The 24,762-nt window shown below is 42.1% G+C and overlaps 1 protein-coding gene across 1 annotated transcript in view; it reads left to right on the top strand.

Annotated features, from left to right (window-relative positions):
- Window positions 1-23,562, top strand: part of LOC106602816 (transcription initiation factor TFIID subunit 6) — a 66,339-nt gene extending 42,777 nt beyond the window's left edge. Inside the window, exons 8-15 of the mRNA XM_014195707.3 lie at window positions 6,781-6,858; window positions 14,649-14,750; window positions 15,000-15,182; window positions 15,493-15,567; window positions 18,259-18,384; window positions 18,762-18,935; window positions 19,176-19,367; window positions 21,189-23,562. Coding sequence (XP_014051182.1) covers window positions 6,781-6,858; window positions 14,649-14,750; window positions 15,000-15,182; window positions 15,493-15,567; window positions 18,259-18,384; window positions 18,762-18,935; window positions 19,176-19,367; window positions 21,189-21,455 — 1,197 coding nt within the window. The 3' untranslated portion in view covers window positions 21,456-23,562. The remainder of the gene's footprint in view (window positions 1-6,780; window positions 6,859-14,648; window positions 14,751-14,999; window positions 15,183-15,492; window positions 15,568-18,258; window positions 18,385-18,761; window positions 18,936-19,175; window positions 19,368-21,188) is intronic.
- The last annotated feature ends 1,200 nt before the right edge of the window (window positions 23,563-24,762 follow it).

The following is a 24,762-nucleotide window of genomic DNA, read 5'->3' as shown; positions in this document are numbered from 1 at the left end:
CATCATAACCAAAAAGACTCGAGGCTGTAATTGCTGCCAAAGGTGTGTCGTGTCTTTGGCTATGCCGGATTAAGTGATATGACATGCTATCCTATAAAATTCTTTCTCTGTAATTAATATCACCTGATTCGCTAATCATGTAAATGTAATTAACTAGAAAGTCGGGACACTACGGAAGAGTGTTTATAGAGCCGTTATCTTCCGAATAAACTCTTAAAAACTTAGTAATATTTCACATCGATAGCCGTCAATATTAATCCTCATCTTATTTTCAGTCTCATAATGAAAGTTGTAAATTCTTGGTTATCTTCACGAACCCTGGCTCACAAGTTGAATCAGCAATACAAAATTGGGTTCATTTATTTATTTACCAAATAACTAAACTAATCACACAGAATTACATATACACAGAATGCAAATTATGTCATACAGAAACCGCCCTGGTGGACGGAGCCGACATGGCGGCTTGTTACACAAAGAAAGGGGGTTGGGCTTGAATGAAAGAGCGGGAAGACTGAGGAACAAAGAAAGCAGCTATGCCATCGTAAATACAGTATCTTATGCATTCTAAATTACTGCCCATTTGGAAATGAAAAATGCAATAAATATTTACTCTGAGCTGCGCTTCGGTAGGTTGGTCGTAGATGCTGGCCGGGTTGGCCAACAGAGATCTTCCTGTCCTCGGAAGAATGTCAATGGTGATAAAATGGATACGTTGTAGTATCTTCGTCGTGTGTTCGACTGGATCCGTCGTCCGTCCTTTCCTAGCCCCCGTCTACAGCGGCTGCTGCTAACTCAACGGCTAGGGAGTATCACTTCTGTAGTGAATAAGCGTTCAATAGTTCATACCATTCTCAACCAAAGCTAACGCCGAGGTTGGCTTAGTTCTGGACTTGACATGTGTGTCCTTTTAACGCAGAGGCTGCAGACCTCACATCGTGGAACCCTGGTTACATTGTGTCATTGTCTTATATAGTGGCGAGGGGAGAAGGGTGTGTTTCATCGTTTATAACCCCTGTCTCTTCACAGGGGCGGGCCACTGATTACTCAGGGCACTTTCCTTATGAAAACCCAATTCTCTCATTTGGAAGCTAAAATTACATTCAATCTCCTAACAAACAATCTCAATATCAAACATTTAAATTGCACAACAATTCCATGTGAATTTGATAACTAGAATATGTAGACTTTCCCAGGTACAGTTTGTCATCCTGTCATCAGTCATAATGTCTCAGATGACAACCGAACTGACATCCATACTCATTAAGTTCCATCACATATTTCCAACTGGTTGTATTACCAAAATATGGTTCCTTTTCCCCATTTGTTTGATGTTCCCAGACTCTCTATATTTAACAAATGCTATTCAACAGTCCTGGGTAGCTTATATAAAACTGAACTCATAATGATAATAGGTTGTATTTAAAATAAATCGATTTCTGATTATAACGAAGGAATAAGTGGATTTTTGAGAAGGGTGCGCTATTATTTGTGCCACTTCTGCCGGGGCGGTAGGTAGCCTAGTGGTTAAAGCGTTGGGCCAGTAACCGAATCCCCAAGCTGACAAGGTAAGAATCTGTTGTTCTGCCCCTGAACAAGGCAGTTAACCCACTGTTCCCCGTTAGGCCTTGTAAATGAGAATTTGTTCTTAACTGACTTGCCTAGTTAAATAAAGGTTAAATAAAATAGCGGTCTTGTTGGACTGTTGTTGGACCTGTTGGTCTCTTCTGATTGGGGTGTTGTCCTGTTAGCATGGGGGGGTCCACTCTGGAAGGGGCAGGGTGGTATTGGCCGCTCTGGATGGGGCCTGACGTTGCAGAGTGGATCTGGCGCCTCTGGAAGGGAACTGATGGTGTACTGTGGAGCTGGCCTCTGGAAGGTTCCCGATGGTGCAGGGTCGAGCTGGCTTCTCTGGATGGGGCCTGTTGGTGTAGATCTAGCATCTCTAAATGTGGCCCGGTGGTCTAAGGTGGTGCTGGTCTGTCTGGTTGGGGGCTGGTGGTGTAGAGCTAGCATCTCTAAATGTGGCCCGGTGGTCTAAGGTGGTGCTGGTCTGTCTGGGTGGGGGCTGGTGGTGTAGAGCTAGCATCTCTAAATGTGGCCCGGTGGTCTAAGGTGGTGCTGGTCTGTCTGGGTGGGGGCTGGTGGTCGTGATCTTGGAGGATGCAGGGCAGAGTTCCTCTTATTTAGTTTTTCTTTGTCCCTGAGCAGTTTCTTTCAGTTTCCTAGCAAACACCTTGATACCCTGTTTGTTCAAATGTACTAGGTCGTACATCAGCTGGGGGTGAATGTCACGGTGGTTCGCTAGGTAAACATTGTCCAAGAGAGCACAGCGTTGTTGCTCTAAATAATGCTAAGGACACATCTCCACGTGGCAACAGGGTGGACATAGTGATTCTGGTGTTAGGAAACCTTTCTGCAGCTCTTGCTGCAATGCAGAAGCAATATGTCCTCTCATTGCCATCAAATCATTAGTACCTGTGTGAATTATAATGTGTTTGGCTCCATTTAATTTGTTTTATGAAATACTTTTCAAGCCACTAGCTGTTATTGGGCACCATAGCTTTGTAACTGACATGCATGTCAGGGAATAGCAGTTTCTCTCTGAAAAATGTCCTGTTGGTGTCTCACAAAAGGAAGGACATAGGGTGCCCAGCCTGTGTGCTGCTGTGTTGTCTGGAGTGATATTCATTGGATGGAGTGGGGTGGTAAACCTGCCTGATAGAGGACACGTATCTGTTCCCCACACACAGTGAGGGAGCTGGTTCGGGAATCAAAGAAATGTTCAAGGAACGCAGTTGGAGAATTACAGAACTTGCTTGCATCTTGGGGTCACCAAGTCTCTCAATCTACAATTTAGACGTTAGCTCCATGCCAATAGGCTTTTTGGAAGGGTTGTCAGGGGGGAAAAAAGCCTTTATTGAGAGCAAACAACAAATTTTAAACGCCTGGAGTTTTCTAAACTGCATTTGGATTGGAACCGGGTGCTATGGTCAGATTAGAGTTGTTTGGCCATTCACAGGGTTTGGCATCGGGAAAAAAGCAGTAAAGAACTTTATATCTACTGTAAAATATGGTGGTGGATCTTTGCTGTTTTGCTTCCTTTGGTCGTGGGACCCTTGTTAAGGTCAATGGGATCATGAGTACCAGGACATTATAGACATAAACTGCTGAAACTTGACCACAAGTGGATCTTCCAGCAAAACAATGACCCTAAGCACACATCAAAATCCAAAGAAATGTTTAATTGGTCACAAAATCAGCATTTTGCAATGGCCATCTGTCATCGGACTTGAAACCCATTGAAAACCTCGGTTTGAATTGAAGAGGGCTGTCCATAAGCGCAGACCATATGATATCAAGGATCTAGATAGATTCTGTATGGAAGAATGGTCTAAAATCCCTTCCAATGTGTTCTCCAATCTCATAAAACATTATAGAAAAAAGTCTCAGTGATGTTATCCTCGTAAAGTTAGGATGCACAATGTATTGAAAACAGAGGTGCAAATACTTTTGACACCTATCTTTTGAAGAAAAAAAATACATGATTACAAAATCTCTTTCTCGGAGCAATTGTATTACTATAAAATAATGTAATTTTCTCCTTTTGTGAAGCATACAATATAGCTCAGTATTTGTGTTAATTTTATACAGTGTTTTTTGCTCGGCTTTATCAAGGGTGCCGATAATTTGAGGTGATGGTATTTACAGTGCCTTCAGAAAGTATCCACACCCTTCAGAAAGTATTCACACCCCTTGACTTATTCCACATTTTGTTGTGTTACAGTGGGATTAAAATTGATTTAATTAAGGCCTCCCTGGAGGAGCAGTGGTCTAAGCCACTGCATCACAGTGCAAGAGGCATCACTACAGACCCGGGTTCGATCTCAGACTGTGTTGCAGTCGGCCGCAACCGGGAGACCCATAAGGTGGCGCACAATTGGCCCAGCGTCGTTAGGGGAGGGTTTGGCCTGCCGGGATGTGCTTGTCACATTGTACTCTAGCGACTCCTTGTGGCAAGCTGGGCGGATGTACGCTGACTTTGGTCGCCAGTTGTACAGTGTTTCCTCCGACACATTGGTGAGGCTGGCTTCCTGGTTAAGCAAGCAGTGTGTCAAGAAGCAGTGCGGCTTGGCAGGGTCGTGTTTCGGATGATGCATGGCTCTCGACCTTCCTCTCCTGAGTCCGTACGGGAGTTGCAGCGATGGGACAAGACTGTAACTACCAATTAGATACCAAGAAATGAAGGGGAAAAATCCAGAGAAAATATGGATTTCATTGTCATTTTTGGTCAACGATCTACACAAATTACTCTGTACTGTCAGTACTCTCTACTGTCAAAGTGGAAGAAAAATTCTCAAATCTATAACAAATGTATAAAGAATGACACTCTTGTTTTAGATAAGTATTCACCCCCCTGGGACAATACATGTCAGAATCACCTTTGGCAGTGAATACAGCTGGGAGTCTTTCTGGGTTAGTCTCTAAGAGCTTTCCACACCTGGATTGGGCAACATTTGCCTGTTTTATTATTAAAAAAATTCTGTACAGGCTTCCTTCTTTTCACTCTGTAATTTAGGTTTGCATTGAGGAGTAACTACATTGTTGCTGTTCCTTCCTCATTTTTCTCACAACGATTAAACTCACCATTGGCCTCAAGGTGAAATCCCTAAGCATTTGCATTTCTCTCCAGCATCTGAGTTACGAAGGACCTGTATCTTTGTAGTGACTGGGTGTATTGATACACCATTCAAAGCCTAATTAATAACTTCACTATATTCAAAGGGATGTTCACCGTCTGCTTAGATTTTTTTCAAACCCTTTGTTATTGATGTATGTATGTTTGTATATACAGGCAACTGCCAAAAATAAAGGAAACACCAGCAAGTGTCTTAATAGGGCATTGGGCCTCCACATGCCAGAAAAGCTTCACTGTGCCTTGGCGTAGATCTATTGAAGTAATGTGACAACATTCCTCCATGAGAAGTTCCATCATTTGGTGTTTTGTTGATGGTGGTGAAAAATGCTGCCTCAGGCCCCATTCCAGAATCTCCCATATGTCATTGAGACACACACACGCACCCTTTATGCTCCTTTGAGACCACTCTTTCAAAGTCACTGAGTTATTTTCTTCTAGCCATGGTAGCCTAAATAATAATAATGGGCATTTGTATGTCCCTAAGCATGATAGGATGTTAATTGCTTAACCACGCCTGTGTGGAATCACCTACTTTTAATATAAACTGAGTGTACAAAACATTAGGGACATTCCATGACAGACTGACCAGGTGAAGGCTATGATACGTTATTGATGTCACCTGTTAAATTCATTTCAATCAGTGTAGATGAGGAGATGGTTAAATAATTATTTTTAAGCCATGAAACAATTGAGAGATGGATTGTATATGTGTGCCATTCAGAGGGTGAATGGGCAAGACAAAAGATTTAAGTGCCTTTGAACGGGGTATGGTAGTAGGTGCCAGGTACACCGGTTTGAGTGTCAAACTGCAATGCTGCTGGGTTTTTCATGGTCAACAGTTTCCTGTGTGTATCAAGAATAGTCCACCACCCAAAGGACATCCAGCCAACTTGACACAACTGTGGGAAGCATTGGAGTCAACATAGGCCAGCATCCCTGTGTAATGCTTTCAACACCTTGTAGTCCATGCCCCGACGAATTGAGGCTGTTCTGAGGGCAAAAGGGGGTGCAACTCAGTATTAGGAAGGTGTTCCTAATGTTTTGTACTCTGTGTCCCTCATTTTCAGTAGTGTTTCGTTTATTTTGGCAGTTACCTGTTATGTACACTTCCGTTCAAATGTTTGGGTCACTTAGAAATGTCCTTGTTTTTGAAATAACATCAAATTGATCAGAAATACAGTGTAGACATTGTTAATGTTGTAAATGACTATTGTAGCTGGAAATGGCAGATTCTTTCATGGAATATCTACATAGCTGTACAGAGGCCCATTATCAGCAACCATCACTCCTGTGTTCCAATGGCACGTTGTGTTAGCTAATCGAAGTTTATCATTTTAAAAGGCTAACCCTTTTGCAATTATGTTACCACAGCTGAAAACAATTTTGCTGATTTAAAGAAGCAATAAAACTGTCCGCTTTTAGACAAGTTGAGTATCTGGAGCATCAGCATTTGTGGGTTCGATTACAGGGTCAAAATGGCCAGAAACCAAGAACTTTCTTCTGAAACTCGTCAGTCTATTCTCGTTCTCAGAAATGAAGGCTATTCCATGCGAGAAATTGCCAAGAAACTGAAAATCTTGTACAACGCTGTGTACTCAGTTGGTAGAGCATGGTGTTTGCAACGCCAGGGTTGTGGGTTCGATTCCCACGGGGGACCAGTACGGAGAAAAAAATGTATGAAATGTATGCATTCACTACTATAAGTCGCTCTGGATAAGAGCATCTGCTAAATGACTAAAATGTAAAATGTAGGTAGAGTTGCAAAGAGAAAGTCTTACCTCAGACTGGCCAATAAAAATTAAATATTAAGATGGGCAAATGAACAGACACTGGACAAAGGAACCCTGCCTAGAAGGCCAGCATCCAGGAGTCGCCTCTTCACTGTTGACGTTCAGACTGGTGTTTTGCGTGTACTATTTAATCAAGCTGCCAGTTGAGGACTTGTGAGGCGTCTGTTTCTCAAACTAGACACTCTAACCCAAACTTTTGAATGGTAGTGTATGTGTGCGTGCGTGTATGGTTTTCTTATTTTCGCATCATGTCATCTCTCTGACCCAGTATGTGTCTCTTCTCTCCTTCAGGAGGCTCTACAGAGTATCGCCACAGACCCCGGGCTCTACCAGATGCTCCCCAGATTCAGCACTTTTATTTCTGAAGGGGTGAGATGTTTTTCCTGTCAATTACTCTCACCCAGGGCTCTAAAGTGTGACCACTTTGGTCGCATATGAAACTAAGTATTTAGCTGTGCAACCAGGAGTTTTATTTTGGGAGCACTTGTGTGACTAGGAGAAAAATCTCCCAGATAAAAATGGTTTTAATGATAAGGCCACTGTCGTGTCTTTGTCATCATTAAAGGTGAAGACTTATTTTATCAAATCAATTCTCTGTAATTATTATTACGTGATTAAACTAATCGTGTAAATGTAATTAACTAGGATGTCGGGGCACCACGGAAAATCTTCAGAATACAAAGTTATCATTTTCCGAATATAACTCTACAGATATTTTAATATCTGATCAATTAGTCTTCTATTAATGAATTATTCTTTACCTTACGTCAGTCTCATTTCAAACGTCGTAGAATTCTTGGTTATCTGCACGAACCAAGCCTTAACTATGAATCCTCCATAACCTGTATAAATAGGCCCATGTGCACCCTGATATTGAGGGTGTGCCATGCGGCCGTGCCTAATGGGGAAAGGGGGTGCGTCATGCGGCCGTGCCTAACGGGGAAAGGGGGGGATGGAGCCGGTCGGGCGCAACCCAGGCGACATGGAGATCGGAGCTCGGGCGAGAGCCAAAGCCACCCTCCCGAACCTCCTGGCCCAGAACCCCGTGCCGAGGGAAGGGAGAAGCGGAGGGTGTGGGCCCCCTACCCTACCCAGTCCTCAGAGAGACATAGATACTCCCGCCGTTTACCCGTGCTTCATTGGGTCTGTTTCGCTTGATGGCCCTCCAATCTGCACTTGTTAGATGGCCCTTCGACCTGCAACCGTTTTCTACAGTTATGTGTTCCCTTTCTTGTAGTGTATCTTATTTCCCGTTTTACAATCGTCCTGGGCTTATAGATCGAGTCAATCCTTCATGAGATGAACCGCAATATGTCAGCTAAAGTGATTTAATTAATGAATGCATTTGAACGTTTTTAATATTGTGATAGTGAAGAGCAAAATTCCTCTCAAGAGAATTAACATTATAGTTACACCAACTGGTAGGCTAATCACACAATTGTACAAAATGGTAAGAGAACTGGTGAAGAAAGTTACCCCTCTACATACACATTTCTTTACCACAATCTCGAAATGGAAATACTGGCAGATCCATAAAATGTCCTTTGACAGTAGTAGATCTAATTACATTTAGAGGATTCTAAATTCATATCTAAGGTGCTTTTATACAATTAATGCAGGGTTTTAAAAAAACTGTTTTAAAAGGTTTATGTTTATTAAGTAGTCTTGCTTGTCTCAGCAGCCTCCCTTAATAATAATAACAATATTGACAATTATTGATTTAAATAATTCATTAATTATTTAGTGGCACCACAAATGTGAATTAATATTTACCAAACAAAACACATTACAGAATTGCACCATTTCTGCAGACATGTCAGACCATAATAAATACATTTACTTTGTATAGTGCTTTTCATTACAATTTCCAGCAAGACTATTCAAGCTATCGACTCACTGATGGTTGAAGGTGATGGGCGATCGGCAAAGGCCATCTGGAATCTGCTGGCATCACGGAACAACATCAACATCGCTCTAATCACAGTCAGAAGACAGTTGAAGGAACTTGAGTGGACTTATGGAAAGGCTCTGTAAGACACATTTTATATAAACTCAGCAAAAAAAAAAAACATCCTCTCACTGTCAACTGAGTTTATTTTCAGCAAATTTAACATGTGTAAATATTTGTATGAACATAACAAGATTAAACAACTGAGACATAAACTGAACAAGTTCCACAGACATGTGACTAACAGAAATGGAATAATGTGTCCCTGAACAAATGGGTCGTCAAAATCAAAGTAACAGTCAGTATATGGTGTGGCCACCAGCTGCATTAAGTACTGCAGTGCAGCTCCTCCTCATGGACTGCACTAGAATTTGCTAGTTCTTGCTGAGAGATATTACCCCACTCTTCCACCAAGGCATCTGCAAGTTTCCAGACATTTCTGGGGGGAATGGCCCTAGCCCTCCGATCCAACAGGTCCCAGATGTGCTCAAAGGGATTGAGATCCGGGCTCTTTGCTGGCCATGGCAGAACACTGACATTCCTGTCTTGCAGGAAATCACGCACAGAACGAGCAGTATGACTGGTGGAATTGTCATGCTGGAGGCTCATTTCAGGATGCAGTGAGAGATGCAGTGAGAGATGCAGTGAGAGATGCAGTGCCTTAGACCGCTGCTCCACGCGGGAACCATGACCAATATATTTATTTTTTCAGAACATTAACCATGTGTGTTCTCTTGTACTGTGCTGTAGTTTCGACCCAATGATTCATCTGACAAACAAAGAACGTTGCGTCCTGCAGGCTCAGGCATGGATCAAAGCTGCCGAGAGTATTTTTATCATTATTTTATTAACGAAAGCATAAAGATGTTGATGAAGAAGCAACATTTTCCTCGGGATCCATCCCGGGTCAGTTTCAAGTCCTCTGGTGGTTGCAGTCCTAACACACTGCCGCCAGGGTTTGCATTGCAAATGAGGGCATAAACTGGGTCAAGACGCCAGCAGAGTAAGTAGACCTTTATGTAGTTGAATAAAAGGCCTACAACACCTACGGTAGAACTACAGTACATCTAAAAATATATTTTTCATCTTTTCATGTAGGTCTCCTGATTTAAACCCAATCGAACTTGTTTGGCATCAACTGAAAACATAAATCCGTAATGATACAATTCTCCCCCTACCCTCCTTGGCAAGAGTTTTTTTGTCCTGCTAGTAGCCCATAATGGGTGGATGGCTTAATTAGTCATTTACTGTTCTCATTCTCTGACTGGAAACGTTGTTTGCAGAGTTCACAATCTCATTTTCAAGTCCTTGTTTAAAAAATAACTATATTTTTGAGATTATTTTGTTTTCAAATAGCCAAAAGTGAGCAGTTGTAATAGAGATAAAGGCCATTCTTGACCATGGGGTGAGACAATAGGCCCTTTTTAATTTTGTCTGGCTTGCCATTCCAAATAAAATGGAATATTTTTTCCTCATATCATTTAAACAGGTCGCTCTCCGCCTGACTCTCCACCAATGCCGCCTGGCAATCAACCAAAAACACAGCATCTACCGTGGTATTCCATTTCCAGCGAGACTATTCAAGCCATCGACTCCATGATGGTTGAAGATGATGAGCGATCGGAAAAGGCAATCTGGAATCTTTTGTATGACTAACGCCTTTAGTGAATAGGGCTGTATTCTGTATACCACCCTACCTTGTCACAACACAACTGATTGGCTCAAAGGCATTAAGAAGGAAAGAAATTCCACAAAATAACTTAGGCACACCTATTAATTGAAATTCATTCTAGATGATTACCTCATGAAGCTGGTTGAGAGAATGCCAAGAGTGTGCAAAGCTGTCATCAAGGCAAAGGGTGGCTACTTTGAAGAAAAATATATTTAGATTTGTTGAACAATGTTTTTTGGTTACTACATGATTCCATATGTGTTATTTCATAGTTTTGATGTCTTCACTATTTTTCTACAACGTAGAAATTAATAAAAAAATATATAGAAAAACCCTGGAATGTGTACAGTTGTGGCCACAAGTTTTGAGAATGACACAAATATTAATTTCCACAAAGTTTGCTGCTTCAGTGTCTTTAGATATTTTTGTCAGATGTTACTATGGAATACTGAAATATAATTACAAGCATTTCATAAGTGTCAAATACTTTTATTGACAATTACATGAAGTTGATGCAAAGAGTCAATATTTGCAGTGTTGACCCTTCTTTTTCAAGACCTCTGCAATCTGCCCTGGCATGCTGTCAATTAACTTCTGGGCCACATCCTGACTGATGGCAGCCCATTCTTGCATAATCAATGCTTGGAGTTTGTCAGAATTTGTGGGTTTTTGTTTGTCCACCTGCCTCTTGAGGATTGACCACAAGTTTTCAATGGGATTAAGGTCTGGGGAGTTTCCTCGCCATGGACCCAAAATATCGATGTTTTGTTCCCCGAGCCACTTAGTTATCACTTTTGCCTTATGGCAAGGTGCTCCATCATGCTGGAAAAGGCATTGTTCGTCACCAAACTGTTCCTGGATGGTTGGGAGAAGTTGCTCTCGGAGGATGTGTTGGTACCATTCTTTATTCATGGCTGTGTTCTTAGGCAAAATTGTGAGTGAGCCCACTCCCTTGGCTGAGAAGCAACTCCACACATGAATGGTCTCAGGATGCTTTACTGTTGGCAGGACACAGGACTGATGGTAGCGCTCACCTTATCTTCTCCGGACAAGCTTTTTTTCCGGATGCCCCAAACAATCGGAAAGGGGATTCATCAGAGAAAATGACTTTACCCCAGTCCTCAGCAGTCCAATCCTTGTACCTTTTGCAGAATATCAGTCTGTCCCTGATGTTTTTCCTGGACAGAAGTGGCTTCTTTGCTGCCCTTCTTGACACCAGGCCATTCTCAAAGTCTTCACCTCACTGTGCGTGCAGATGCAGTCACACCTGCCTGCTGCCATTCCTGAGCAAGCTCTGGTGGTGCCCTGATCCCACAGCTGAATCAACTTTAGGAGACAGTCCTGGCGCTTGCTGGACTTTCTTGGGCGGCCTGAAGCTTTCTTCACATCAATTTAACCGCTCTCCTTGAATTTCTTGATGATCCGATAAATGGTTGATTTAGGTGCAATCTTACTGGCAGCAATATCTTTGCCTGTGAAGCCCTTTTTGTGCAAAGCAATGATGACGGCACGTTTTTCCTTGCAGATAACCATGTTTGACAGAGGAAGAACAATGATTCCAAGGACCACCCTCCTTTTGAATCTTCCAGTCTGTTATTCGAACTCAATCAGCATGACAGAGTGATCTCCAGCCTTGTCCTCGTCAACATTCACACCTGTGTTAATGAGAGAATCACTGACATGTCAGCTGGTCCTTTTGTGGCAGGGCTGAAATGCAGTGGAAATGTTTTTGGGGGATTTAGTTCATTAGCATGGCAAAGAGGGACTTTGCAATTAATTGCAATTCATCTGATCACTCTTCATAACATTCTGGAGTATATGCAAATTGCCATCATACAAACTGAGGCAGCAGACTTTGTGAAACTGTATATTTGTGTCATTCTCAAAACTTTTGGCCACGACTGTAGGTGTCAACTTTTGACTGGTACTGTACATATAAAAAAGCAAGCGTAATATCGACATTGGGATGCTGCTCTCGGATCCCATGTCCTGTCGTAGAATAAGGCACCCACCAAAAGTAGAATACCTCTTAGGCAACTGTATGAAACGTGATCAACCCTCATTCTGGAGACCTACTGGGTGCGCAAGCTTTTGATCAATCAATGCTCAACACATCAGAGACAGTTTATCAAGATCCTGTGAGCAGCTCATTTCTAAAATGTGAGCCTTTTCAGGAAACTAGGCGTATGTCGCAAGTCACAACATTTTTAAAGGTGTTGCGTATTAAAACTTAACAAAAAACTCCAGTATGCAAAAATCTATTTCAATAGAACATCACTGCAACAACTGTTTCAGATCACTCTCCTCTAAGTGTACTAGAGCACAGAATAACTGATGAATTTACGAATGCTCAACACCAGTTGAACATGGCCAGTGTCAGTAAAGTCGGCAAAATAGCATAATTCAATTTTTGCCAGGAGCACAGTTACAGTCACCAATGCTCTGGATAACATGATAACAGCCTAACCAGCTCTGTTAGGGCGAGTAAAATGGTCAGAGTTTGGGTGGGGGCTAATGCTTAAGATGCTTCTTATGGCATTGCACATGGTCAGTGTGAACCAGAGTGACTTGACACAAAAACAATGGGCCAAGCAAGCTGTACATACATTTAACAGAAATGACACAGGACGTCTTATTTAATGAAAGGGGTTGCAGTCTGCCGTGAAGCTTTCATCCATGTATACGGGTAAGAGTCTAGTTACAGTTTGATATTATACATTTCTAATTTTGTCAAAGTTGATTTCATTGCAAGTTAAAGCTTGCTGTTACCTCGCTAGCTGAAGTTCGATGGCTGGCTTGCTAGCTAACTGAACCTATTTGGCTAGCTATGAAAATCGGTTTGTATTGCTATTACTCTATGGTTTGGGATGATAGTTCAATGTTTAGCTAGCTAACATTAACATTACATGTCTACTGTTAAAGAAAAGACCCCAAGTTAAAGCTTGCTGTTAGCTAGCTAACGTTAGCTGAGGTTAGATAGCTGGCTTGCTAGCTAACATTAACATGTGTGTATGAACTGTGTGTAACGTTAGTGATGTTGGACTGGAGGATGATTCGGTGCTGGTGGAAAGCTATGACTGGCAACAACACCTGACTCCGTACTTTTTGAGAAGATCAGGGAGTTTTGCGACAAAGAGGCTATGAATATCACATGCCCTGCACCAAAGTCAAGGGCAGTATAGAAACAGGCTCTCCGAAAAGGCCTACAACGTTCCCTTGTTCATGTGTGTGTAACAGTGTAGGTTCCGTCCCTCTCTTCGCCCCAACCCGGGCTCGAACCAGGGACCCTTGCACACATCAACAACTGACACCCACGAAGCATCGTTACCCATCGCGCCACAAAAGCCGCGGCCCTTGCAACGCAAGGGGAAACCCTACTTCAAGTCTCAGAGCGAGTGACGTCACCGATTGAAACGCTATTAGCGCGCACCACCGCTAACTAACTAGCCATTTCACATCGGTTACACTCACCCCCCCTTTTGACCTCCTCCTTTTCCGCAGCAACCAATGATCCGGGTCAACAGCATCAATGTAACAGTGTACGTTCTGTCCCTCTCTTCGCCCCAACCTGGGCTCGAACCAGGGACCCTTGCACACATCAACAACTGACACCCCACGAAGCGTCGTTACCCATCGCGCCACAAAAGTGTTATTAGTTCCTAAACTTCTGAGAAAGAGACTAAACATTTTTCCAATTAATATTTCTTAAAAGACCATTCCAGAAAGATACTTTGACCTATGGGACTGAAACATCATATTTAAATAATTGTTGTTAAAAACAGTAGGAGAGAAACATGTCTTGCCCACTGGTGAGTCAGCTGGATCAAGAGATGGTAAAGAAGCGGGCATAGATTTGGCCACATCCTTAAAAAGTACAATAAGTCCAGAGGGGATTGCAACAATAATGATCATAGCAATGAATGACAGATCTCTTGCATTTCATTATCACAAACATTACTTTTTTAAAGAGACAGTGTACAATTTTCAATGTAATACATCCCAATAGGAAAATTGTGATTTCACACAATGTAGAAACCTAATATTCCACAAATGACTTTATTTATTAAATGACAGATATTTGTATCAACATCTTAGCTTTTATAATAAACGTGTTTTAACAGTGTTAAATATTCATTTCTCGAGCACAACATGTGCTTCAAAAGTAGCTAGAATTCATATAGGCTTTATCTCAGTCAATAAAACAAAAACATTTTCTGATACTCCTAACTTTAAGTTATCAGTGAGATTGTTTTATTTAGCCCTGCTCTCACCTGCCATCTACCCTCCTATATCTTGTTCTGCTGGGTTGTGTTCATTAGGGCACGCAATATAAAAGGTTACATTACATTCAATACATTTTTTCAACAAAAACCTAAAATATTGTTACCAAATAGTGCCTCCCTGTTTCAATACATCTTTATTCTGCTTGGTATCTAATGAATACAATCCTGGTGATGCTGAGGTGTCTCAGTGCAGTAGGGATCATGACGCTGTTACCTTTAACTTGTTTTTCTCTTACGTCTTTCTCTTGTCCTGTAGGTCCGTGTGAACGTGGTGCAGAACAACCTGGCCCTGCTCATCTACCTGATGAGGATGGTCAAGGCCCTCATGGACAACCCCACACTCTACTTAGAGAAATATGTAAGAGCCGCCATGACTCAGATTCTGTCAAATTCTAACACAGCTAAAAATCATACAAAGTAAACTGAAAATGAAATCAAAACGCATTAAACTGAACTATGACGCAGATCAATATTACACACAAACTGAAAACCAAATCCTAATATAATCCTAATAAACTTGATAGAGTATTTCAATACAGACAGTCCTCAACTCAGTGCTGATCATAACACATTGTGTCCCTCTCTTGGTTCCCTGGTCGTGGTCTAGCTGCATGAGTTGATCCCAGCGGTGGTGACGTGTATAGTGAGTAAGCAGCTGTGTTTGCGGCCTGACGTGGACAACCACTGGGCTCTGAGGGACTTCGCTGCCCGTCTGATGGCCCAGAGCTGTAAGACCTTCAGCACCACCACCAACAACATCCAGTCACGCATCACCAAGACCTTCACCAAGGTATGACGCATCCGATTCATCAACTTCTACTTATAAGGGTGTGTGTGTGACTTTTGTGAAAAATAAATTAACACCATTTCATTAAACATTTACATTTACATTTTAGTCATTTAGCAGACGCTCTTATCCAGAGCGACTTACAGTAGTGAATGCATACATTTCATGCATTTTTTTTCTCCGTACTGGTCCCCAGTGGGAATCGAACCCACAACCCTGGCGTTGCAAACACACGGGATACTGGGATTGAGACAACAAGTGGTGGTATTATTATTATTAGCCATGAACATCACCTTCCATCTCTTTCTCTCAGAGCTGGTTGGATGACAAGACTCAGTGGACGACACGCTACGGCTGCATCGCTGGACTGTCTGAACTAGGACCTGACGTGAGTTGTGCCTTTGTCTCTTGCACACTTGAAGAAATGTCCTCACCCCATAGTGTTTCTCTCTCTTTCTCTCTCTCCAATTCAAAGTGCCTTATTGGCATGGGAAAAGTATGTGGACACCCTTTCTCATTACTGGATTTGGCTATTTCAGCCAAACCCGTTGCTGACGGGTGTATAAAATCGAGCACACAGCCATGCAATCTCCATAGACAGACATTGGCAGTTGAATGGCATTACTTAAGAGCTCAGTGACTTTCAACGTGCCACCGTCATAGGATGCCACCTTTCCAACAAGTCAGTTCGTCAAATTTCTGCCCTGCTAGAGCTGCCCTGGTCAACTGTAAGTGCTGTTATTGTGAAGTGGAAACATCTAGGAGAAACAATGGCTCAGTCGCGAAGTGGTAGGCCACACAAGCTCACAGAACGGGACCACCGAATGCTGAAGTGCGTAACACGATAAAATTGTCTGTCCTCGGTTGCAACACTCACTACCGAGTTCCAAACTACCTCTGGAAGCAATGTCAGCACAAGACCTGTTAGTCAAGAGCTTCCTGAAATGGGTTTCCATGGCCGAGCAGCCGCACACATGCCTAAAATCACCATGCGTAATGACAAGCGTCGGCTGGAGTGGTGTAAAGCTCGCCGCCATTGGACAGTAAACATGACAAATGTCATATTGTGGCTACATACACTGTTGTAATGATGTGCAAATAGTTAAAGTGAATACATAAATACATAAACATGTTCTTCACTGGTTGCCCTTTTCTTGTGGCAACAGGTCAAAAATCTTGCAGCTGTGGTATTGTTTTATTTAACCTTTATTTAACTAGGCAAGTCAGTTTAGAACAAATTCTTATTTTCAATGACAGCCTAGGAACAGTGGGTTAACTGCCTTGTTCAGGGGCAGAACGGCAGATTTTTACCTTGCTAGATCAAATCCCGAGCTGACAACCTTTCGGTTACTGGCCCAATGCTCGAACCACTAGGCTACCCTACCGCTCCATATTTCACCCAGTAGATATGGGAGTTTATCAAATTGGATCTGTTTTTTAATTATTTGTGGGTCTTTGTAATCTGAGGGAATTATGTTTCTCTAATATGGTCATACATTTGGCAAAGGTTAGGAACTGCATCTCAGTTTCCACCTCATTTTGTGGGCAGTGTGCACATAGCCTGTCTTCTCTTGAGAGCCAGGTCTGCCTACGGCGGCCTCTCTCAATAGCAAGGCTATGCTCACTGAGTCTGTACGTACCGTAATTTCCGGACTATAAACTGCAACTTTTTTCCCACGCTTTGAACCTCGCGGCTTAAACAATGACGCAGCTAATATATGGATTTTTCCCGCTTTCAATTTTTTTTTTCAAAAAACACATTCTGTGATGTGCTCAGTTTTTGGGCGGCATGAAGCTTTCATTAGACCAATGAAATTACCGAACGGGTTAAGGTCAAACAACTTTTCTGTTTACTGTTTAGATTAAATTGAGCGCTCTCAAACTTCCCATCATTTTGATTACGGTAGTCATTTTGTCACCCTCATCATGGCAAAGACACGGAGAAATGCATATGATGCAGCTTTAAAGTTTAAGGCGATTGATCTGGCTGTTGGAAAAGGAAATAGAGCTGCTGCACGGGAGCTTGGTCTTAATGAGTCGATGATAAGACGTTGGAAACAGCAGCGTGAGGAATTGACTCAGTGCAAAAAGACAACTAAAGCTTAATGCAAATTTTTAATTTTTTATTACAAGCCGTGTTTCGTTAAAGCCTATTTATTTTTGTTACAAGCCGTGTTTCGTTAAAGCCTATTTATTTTTGTTACAAGCCGTGTTTCGTTAAAGCCTGTGTAAAGTTAATTTGTTTCAATGTACCGGTAGGCACCTGCGGCTTATAGACATGTGCGGCTTATTTATGTAAAAAATATATATATTTTTTTTAATTCAGTGGGTCCGGCTTATATTCAGGTGCGCTCAATAGTCCGGAAATTACGGTAGTCAAAGCTTTCCTTAAGTTTGGGTCAGTCACAGTGGTCAGGTATCCTGCCAATGTGTACTCTCTATTTAGAACCAAATAGCATTCCAGTTTGCTCTGTTTTTTGGTAAATTCTTTCTAATGTGTCAAGTAATTATCTTTTTGTTTTCTCGGGATTTGGTTAGGTGTAATTGTTTTGCTGTCCTGGGGCTCTGTGGGGTTTGTTTGTGTTTGTGAACAGAGCCGCAGGACCAGCTTGCTTAGGGTACTCTTCTCCAGGTTCATCTCTGTAGGTGATGGCTTTGTTATGTAAGGTTTGGGAATCGCTTCCTTTTAGGTGGTTATAGAATTTAACGGCTCTTTTCTGGATTTTGATAATTAGCGGGTATCTGCCTAATTCTGCTCTGCATGCATTATTTGGTGTTTTACATTGTACACAGGGGATATTTTTGCAGAATTCTGCATGCAAAGTCTCAATTTGGTGTTTGTCCCATTTTGTGAATTATTGGTTGGTGAGCGCATCCCAGACCTCACAACCATAAAAGGCAGTGGGTTCTACAACTGATTCAAGTATTTTTAGCCAGATCCTAATCAGTTATAGAACCCATTGCCCTTTATGGTTGTGAGGTCTGGGATCCGCTCACCAACCAAGAATTCACAAAATGGTATGTTGAATTTTATGTTCCCCTCTCTTTCTATCTACCTCCCTCTTCTCACTCTCTCCAGGTGATCAAGACGTTGATCCTGCCCAGGCTCACTGTAGAAGGAGCTCGTATCAAAGCAGTGTCTGATGGACCTGTTGTCTCCAACATCGATAAGATAGGAGCAGACCACGTCCAAAGCCTTTTACTGGTGAGGAGCCAAACTTATTGTTCTACTCATTATTACTCAATGCCTCTTTATGATAGAACATGTTTGTTTTATTCTCATGTACCTGATTTGTTACCACAAATAAGACCATAGACAACATACAGTATTATAGACACCTCTTCATCCAGTACATTTAGGGCCAGTTTCCCAGACACAGAGGAAACCTAGTTCTGGACTTAAAACATGCTTTAATTTGTAAGTCGCTCTGGATAAGAGCGTCTGCTAAATGAGGTAATGTAAAATGTAATGCTTTTTAATCTGTGTCCAGGAAACTGGCCTTTAAAGGCCCGTCTGTGACTTTAATATACCCATCTGTGAGAGATACAGAGATACTTGACTAATATCTTCTTCTCTCTCAGAAACACTGTGCCAGCGTCATCGCTAAAACTCGTCCCCTGCCTGACAACGTGGAGCAGTACCGGGCAGACTACGGTTACCTTGGGCCCATGCTGTGTTCTCATGTGGTCAAGGCCAGGGCCCAGGCAGCACTACAGGCCCAGCAGGTCAACAGAACCACACTCACCATCACACAGGTAGGGCACATGGACGTCAAACATCTATTGACCCAGCTTAGTGTTAGGTAAATGTCGGTGTAACAAATATGTACATTCAGTCAGTTCAAGAAGTAAACTTAAATTCCAATTCTCTTCATTGAAAAACAAAGTTGGAATTGACTTCAACGCTGATATTGACTGACAATATCAGCAACTTCATCCTGTTAGTGTTTAGTAACATAACAAAACCCAATCTGAAGTTCTGTTTCTATGTTGCAGCCTCGGCCCACCCTAACAGTGTCTCAGAGCGGAATAGGAGGGTCAGGGGGGTCCCGTACCCCCAGCATCATTAAGGTATCCAGCTCCCTCACCCTCATGTCCACCCGACCAGGCACCCCAACACAGCCATCGCCCCCGTCAACCAAGTACATCGTCATGGCAACCAGCTCAGGGGCATCGTCCACCCAGCAGGTATTGTGGACAGCAGTTTTGTTGTTTTTGTTTTCTTTGAAATAGTAACAAAGACTATTGTATTTAAGAGCATAAATAGTATTCACTCTGTCCTCCTAGATTTACATATAGTACCAGTCAAAAGTTTGGACACACCTACTCATTCAAGGCTTTTTATTTTTACTATTTTCTACATTGTAGAATAATAGTGAAGACATCAAACCTATGAAATAACACATATGGAATTATGTAGTAACCACAAAAGTGTAAAACAAATCAACATATTTTATATTTCAGATTCTTCAAAGTAGCCACCCTTTGCCTTGATGACAGGTTTGCACACTAATGGCATTCTCTCAACCAGCTTCATGAGGTAGTCACCTTCAATTAACAGGTGTGCTTTGTTAAGTTCATTTGTGGAATTTTTTTCCTTCTTATTGAGTTTGAGCCAATCAATTGTGTTATGACAAGGTAGGGGTGGTATACAGAAGATAGCCCTATTTGGTAGAAGACCAAGTCCATATTATGGCAAGAACAGCTCAAATAAACAAAGAGAAATTACAGTCCGTCATTACTATAAAACATGAAGGTCAGTCAATCCGGAAAATTTCAAGAACTTTTAAAGTTTCTTCAAGTGCAGTCATAGAAAGTGCAGTCGCTATGATGAAACTGGCTCTCATGAGGACCGCCACAGGAAAGGAAGACACAGAGCTACCTCTGCTGCAGAGGATAAGTTCATTAGAGTTACCAGCATCAGAAATTGCAGCCCAAATAAATGCTTCACAGAGTTCAAGTAACGGACACATCTTAACTTCAGCTGTTCAGAGGAGACTGCGTGAATCAGGCATTCATGGTCAAATTGCTGCAAAGAAACCACTACTAAACGACACCAATAAGAAGAAGAGACTTGCTTGGGCCAAGAAACACAAGCAATGGACATTAGACCGGTGGAAATCTGTCCTTTGGTCTGATGAGTCCAAATTTGAGATTTTTGGTTCCAACTGCCGTCTTTGTGAGATGCGGACTAGGGGAACGCTTTATCTCAGCATGTGTGGTTCCCACAGTGAAGCATTGAGGAGGAGGTGTGATGGTGCTTTGCTGGTGACACTGTCTGTGATTTATTTCAAATTCAAGGCACACTTAACCAGCATGGCTATCACAGCATTCTGCAGCGATACGCCATCCCATCTGGTTTGCGCTTAGTTCCACTATCATTTGTTTTTCAACAGGACAATGACCCAACATACCTCCAGGTTGTGTAAGGGCTATTTGACCAAGAAGGAGAGTGATGGAGAGCTGCGTCAGATGAACTGGCCTCCACAGTCACTCGGCCTCAACCGAGAGATGATTTGGGATGACTTGGACCGCAGAGTGAAGGAAAAGCAGCCAACAAGTGCTCAGCATATGTGGGAAGTCCTTCAAGACTGTTGGAAAAGCATTCCAGGTGACTACCTCATGAAGCTGGTTGAGAGAATACAAAGCTGTTCATCAAGGGTAGGGTGGCTACTTTAAAGAATCTAAAATCTATTTTGATTTGTTTAACACTTTGTTTACTACATGATTCCATGCTATTTCATAGTTTTGATGTGTTCACTATTATTCTACAATGTAGAAAATAGTTTAACTTTTTTTATTTTTTTATCCTGGAATGAGAAGGTGTGTTCAAAACTTTTGACTGGTGCTGTATAAGGTGTGGTCGTAAATAAACATTTAATATACAGTCATTGATATCCTATACATTCACTTTTTGATAAACATTTAAGTTTCTCTAAAAAAAGTCATTATCTAGATGCCCTAGTAGTGGTGATGTGTAATGTAATATTCCCCTCTCCTTTACTTCAGGTGATCACTCGGACTTCCTCCTCAGTGACCAGCACGGTCGCCAGCGCTACCTCCACGCTGCAGCCTCTGGTCAAGTTGGAGTCTGGAGGGGCCGGCGGCCTGGGGGGGTCGCGACCTCTCCAGAAGTACATTGTGGTGTCCCTCCCCTCCTCCTCTCTGGAAAGTAAGAGTGGCGTGCTCCCTCCCTCCTCTTCTTCCGCCTCCCCCATCTTGCTGGAAGCCGGGATGAAGATGGATTGCTCAGACTCCCCCGGCGCCAGCACATAGTCCCCGCACTGAGACTCTGGGTGTGTCCCAAATGGCAAACAATTCCCTTTATAGTGCACTACTGTTGACCAGGGCCCATAGGGCTCTGGTCAACAGTAGTGTGCTATATAAGGAATAGGGTGCCGTTTGACACAGACACTGGCTTGTAATTGGCTGAGACAGCCCTCTGATTGGCTGATGGTAATAACAGAGACCTCTACCTCCGATTGGATAGAGGTGCCTGGGAGCGAGGACTTTTGGTGCAGGTGTGGAAACTAGCTTCTGGAGTAGCAAAGGAATTGTCAGAAAACGGGGGATATTACAGTGGCAAGAAAAAATATGTGAACCCTTTGGAAATACCTGGATTTCTGCATAAATTGGTCATAAAATTTGATCTGATCTTCATCTAGGTCACAACAATAGTCAAACACAGTCTGCTTAAACTAATAACACAAACAATTATGCGTTTTCATATATTTATTGTACTCACCGTGTAAACATTCACATACCAGCGTGTAAAAAGTATGTGAACCCTTGGATTTAATAACTGGTTGACCCTCCTTTGGCATCAATAACCTCAACCAAACATTTTCTGTAGTTGCGGATCAGACCTGCACAATTATCAGGAGGAATTTTGGACCATTCCTCTTTACAAAAATGTTTCAGTTCAGCAATAATCTTGGGATGTCTGGTGTGAACCGCTCTCTTGAGGTCATGCCAAAGCATCTCAAATCGGGTTGAGATCAGGACTCTGACTGGGCCACTCCAGAAGGCGTATTTTCTTCTGTTGAAGCCATTCTGTTGTTGATTTACTTCTGTGTTTTGGGTTGTTGTCCTGTTGCATCACCCACCTTCTGTTGAGATTCAATTGGCGGACAGATATCAAGACATTTTGCAGAAGAATGTTAGGCTAAACTTGGGAATTCATTTTTCCGTCGATGATAGCAAGCTGTCCAGGCCCTGAGGCAGCAAAGCAGCTCCAAACCATGATGCTTCCTCCACCATACTTTACAGTTGGGATGAGTTTTTGATGTTGGTGTGCTGTGCCTTTTTTTTCTCCACACACAGTGTTGTGTGTTCCTTCCAAATAACTCAACTGTAGTTTCATCTGTCCACAGAATATTTTGCCAGTAGCGCTGTGGAACATCCAGGTGCACTTTTGCAAACTTCAGACATGCAGCAATGTTTTTTTTGGACAGCAGTGGCTTCTTCCGTGGTGTCTTCCCATGAACACTATTCTTGTTTAGTGTTTTACGTATCGTAGACTCGTCAACAGAGATGTTAGCATGTTCCAGAGATTTCTGTAAGTCTTTAGCTGACACTAGGATTCTTCTTAACCTCATTGAGCATTCTGCACTGTGCTCTTGCAGTCATCTTTGCAGGACAGCCACTCCTAGGGAGAGTAGCAACATTGCTGAACTTTCTCCATTTATAGACAATTTTCTTACAGTGGACTGATAAACATCAAGTCTTTTATAGATACTTTTGTAACCCTTTCCAGCTTTATGCAAGTGAATAATTCTTAATCGTAGGTCTTCTGAGATCTCTTTTTGTTCGAGGCATGGTTCACATTCATGCTTCTTGTGAATAGCAAACTCACATTTTGTGAGGTTTTTTTTATAGGGCAAGGCAGCTCTAACCAACATCTCCAATCTCGTCTCATTGATTGGAGTCCAGGTTAGCTGACTCCAATTAGCTTTTGGAAAAGTCATTAGCCTAGGGGTTCACATACTTTTTCCAACCTACACTGTGAATGTTTAAATTATGTATTCAATATAGACAAGAAAAATACAATAATTTGTGTGTTATTAGTTTTAGCAGACTGTGTTTGTCTGTTGTTGTGACTTAGATGAAGATCAGATCAAATTTGATTACCAATTTTGCAGAAATCCAGGTAATTCCAAAGGGTTCACATACTTTTTCTTGCCACTGTATGTGAAAATATGATGGATAGTGAGGGATGGAGGGGTGCATGCGGTAAAGTGCACAAATTGTATCTCTTTTTCTTATTGTACATATAGTCACACTCGCCTAAAAGCTGTGTGGGCATTTATAATGGTTCAACCAACATTCTAATTGATTTCATGTTCCTTTTTTACACCCTATAATAAAACTGATTTTGTAATGATTCTATGGCGATTGCTTTGTTTTTTCCATTATGAGAGTGGAAGAGGGCAATGATATGGTTGACAGCTGATGATCGCAGTAGCACAAACACTGGTAGCCTAAAGGCCTACATTCTTGCATTCATGGGAAAGAATTCAGTAGCAGGTTATTTTGCTGACACTCAAATGGAAGAGTTGGGAAAGGAATGGTGCCAAAAACATTTGCCGTACATAAGTTCTGTTGAACTACTTCAGTTATTTTCTCATTCTTGACAAGGAGCCGTTGTCTGAGTTGATGTTGGAAGACGTAACATGTTAGTCATGCAGCATCACTTCTATTGATGAGTAGCAAGCAGAGCTGTGCCTGCCCTAGCTCTGATCCAGGGCATTAGTGCGGGTTCCTCCACTAATGTTATTTAGCCCTAACGCCCTAGCTCTGATCCAGGGCGTTAGTTCGGGTTCCTCCACTAATGTTATTTAGCCCTAACGCCCTAGCTCTGATCCAGGGCGTTAGTGCGGGTTCCTCCACTAATGTTATTTAGCCCTAACGCCCTAGCTCTGATCCAGGGCGTTAGTGCGGGTTCCTCCACTAATGTTATTTTAACGCCCTAGCTCTGATCCAGGGCGTTAGTGCGGGTTCCTCCACTAATGTTATTTAGCCCTAACGCCCACCCTCATGAAAGAGTACTACTTAATCACTACTTCACAAGATCTATACAAACCTACTGGTGATTTAAACTAATTGCATTTTTAACTGAAGATCATGATTAGTTGATTATTGGAGACAGGTGTGTTAGCTGGGGCTGGGGAAAAAGTCACCAATCAAAGACACCAATCAAGCCCCCGAGGACTGGAGTTGCCCAAACCTTCACATACCAACAAAATTCCTACATGTTCACTATTATGCTTACTCAATCTCTATTGAATTTATACTGCCATTTGTGTGGGTAGTGTTGTCACTACTGAATTGCTCCTGATCCCTTTTCATTTCCTACATAAACCCTTTAATTACTATTGAAAACTGACACATTTACTGTTTGCCTATTCAAAATCACCATTGACAGCTTGTTACACTATGTCAATACTAGACTAGTGCACATTTCTTCAAGTTTCTAACTAGTTATATCATCAAACAATAAATAATAAGCAGGGTTAGGGTTTGGCCGGTGTAGGCCGTCATTGTAAATAAGAATTTGTTCTTAACTGACTTGCCTATTTAAATA

Source organism: Salmo salar, chromosome 04 (assembly GCF_965601325.2).
Source record: "Salmo salar chromosome 04, fSalSal1, whole genome shotgun sequence".
In the NCBI taxonomy this organism is placed as follows: Eukaryota; Metazoa; Chordata; class Actinopteri; order Salmoniformes; family Salmonidae; genus Salmo; species Salmo salar.
This window is presented reverse-complemented; position numbering and strand designations above follow the sequence as displayed.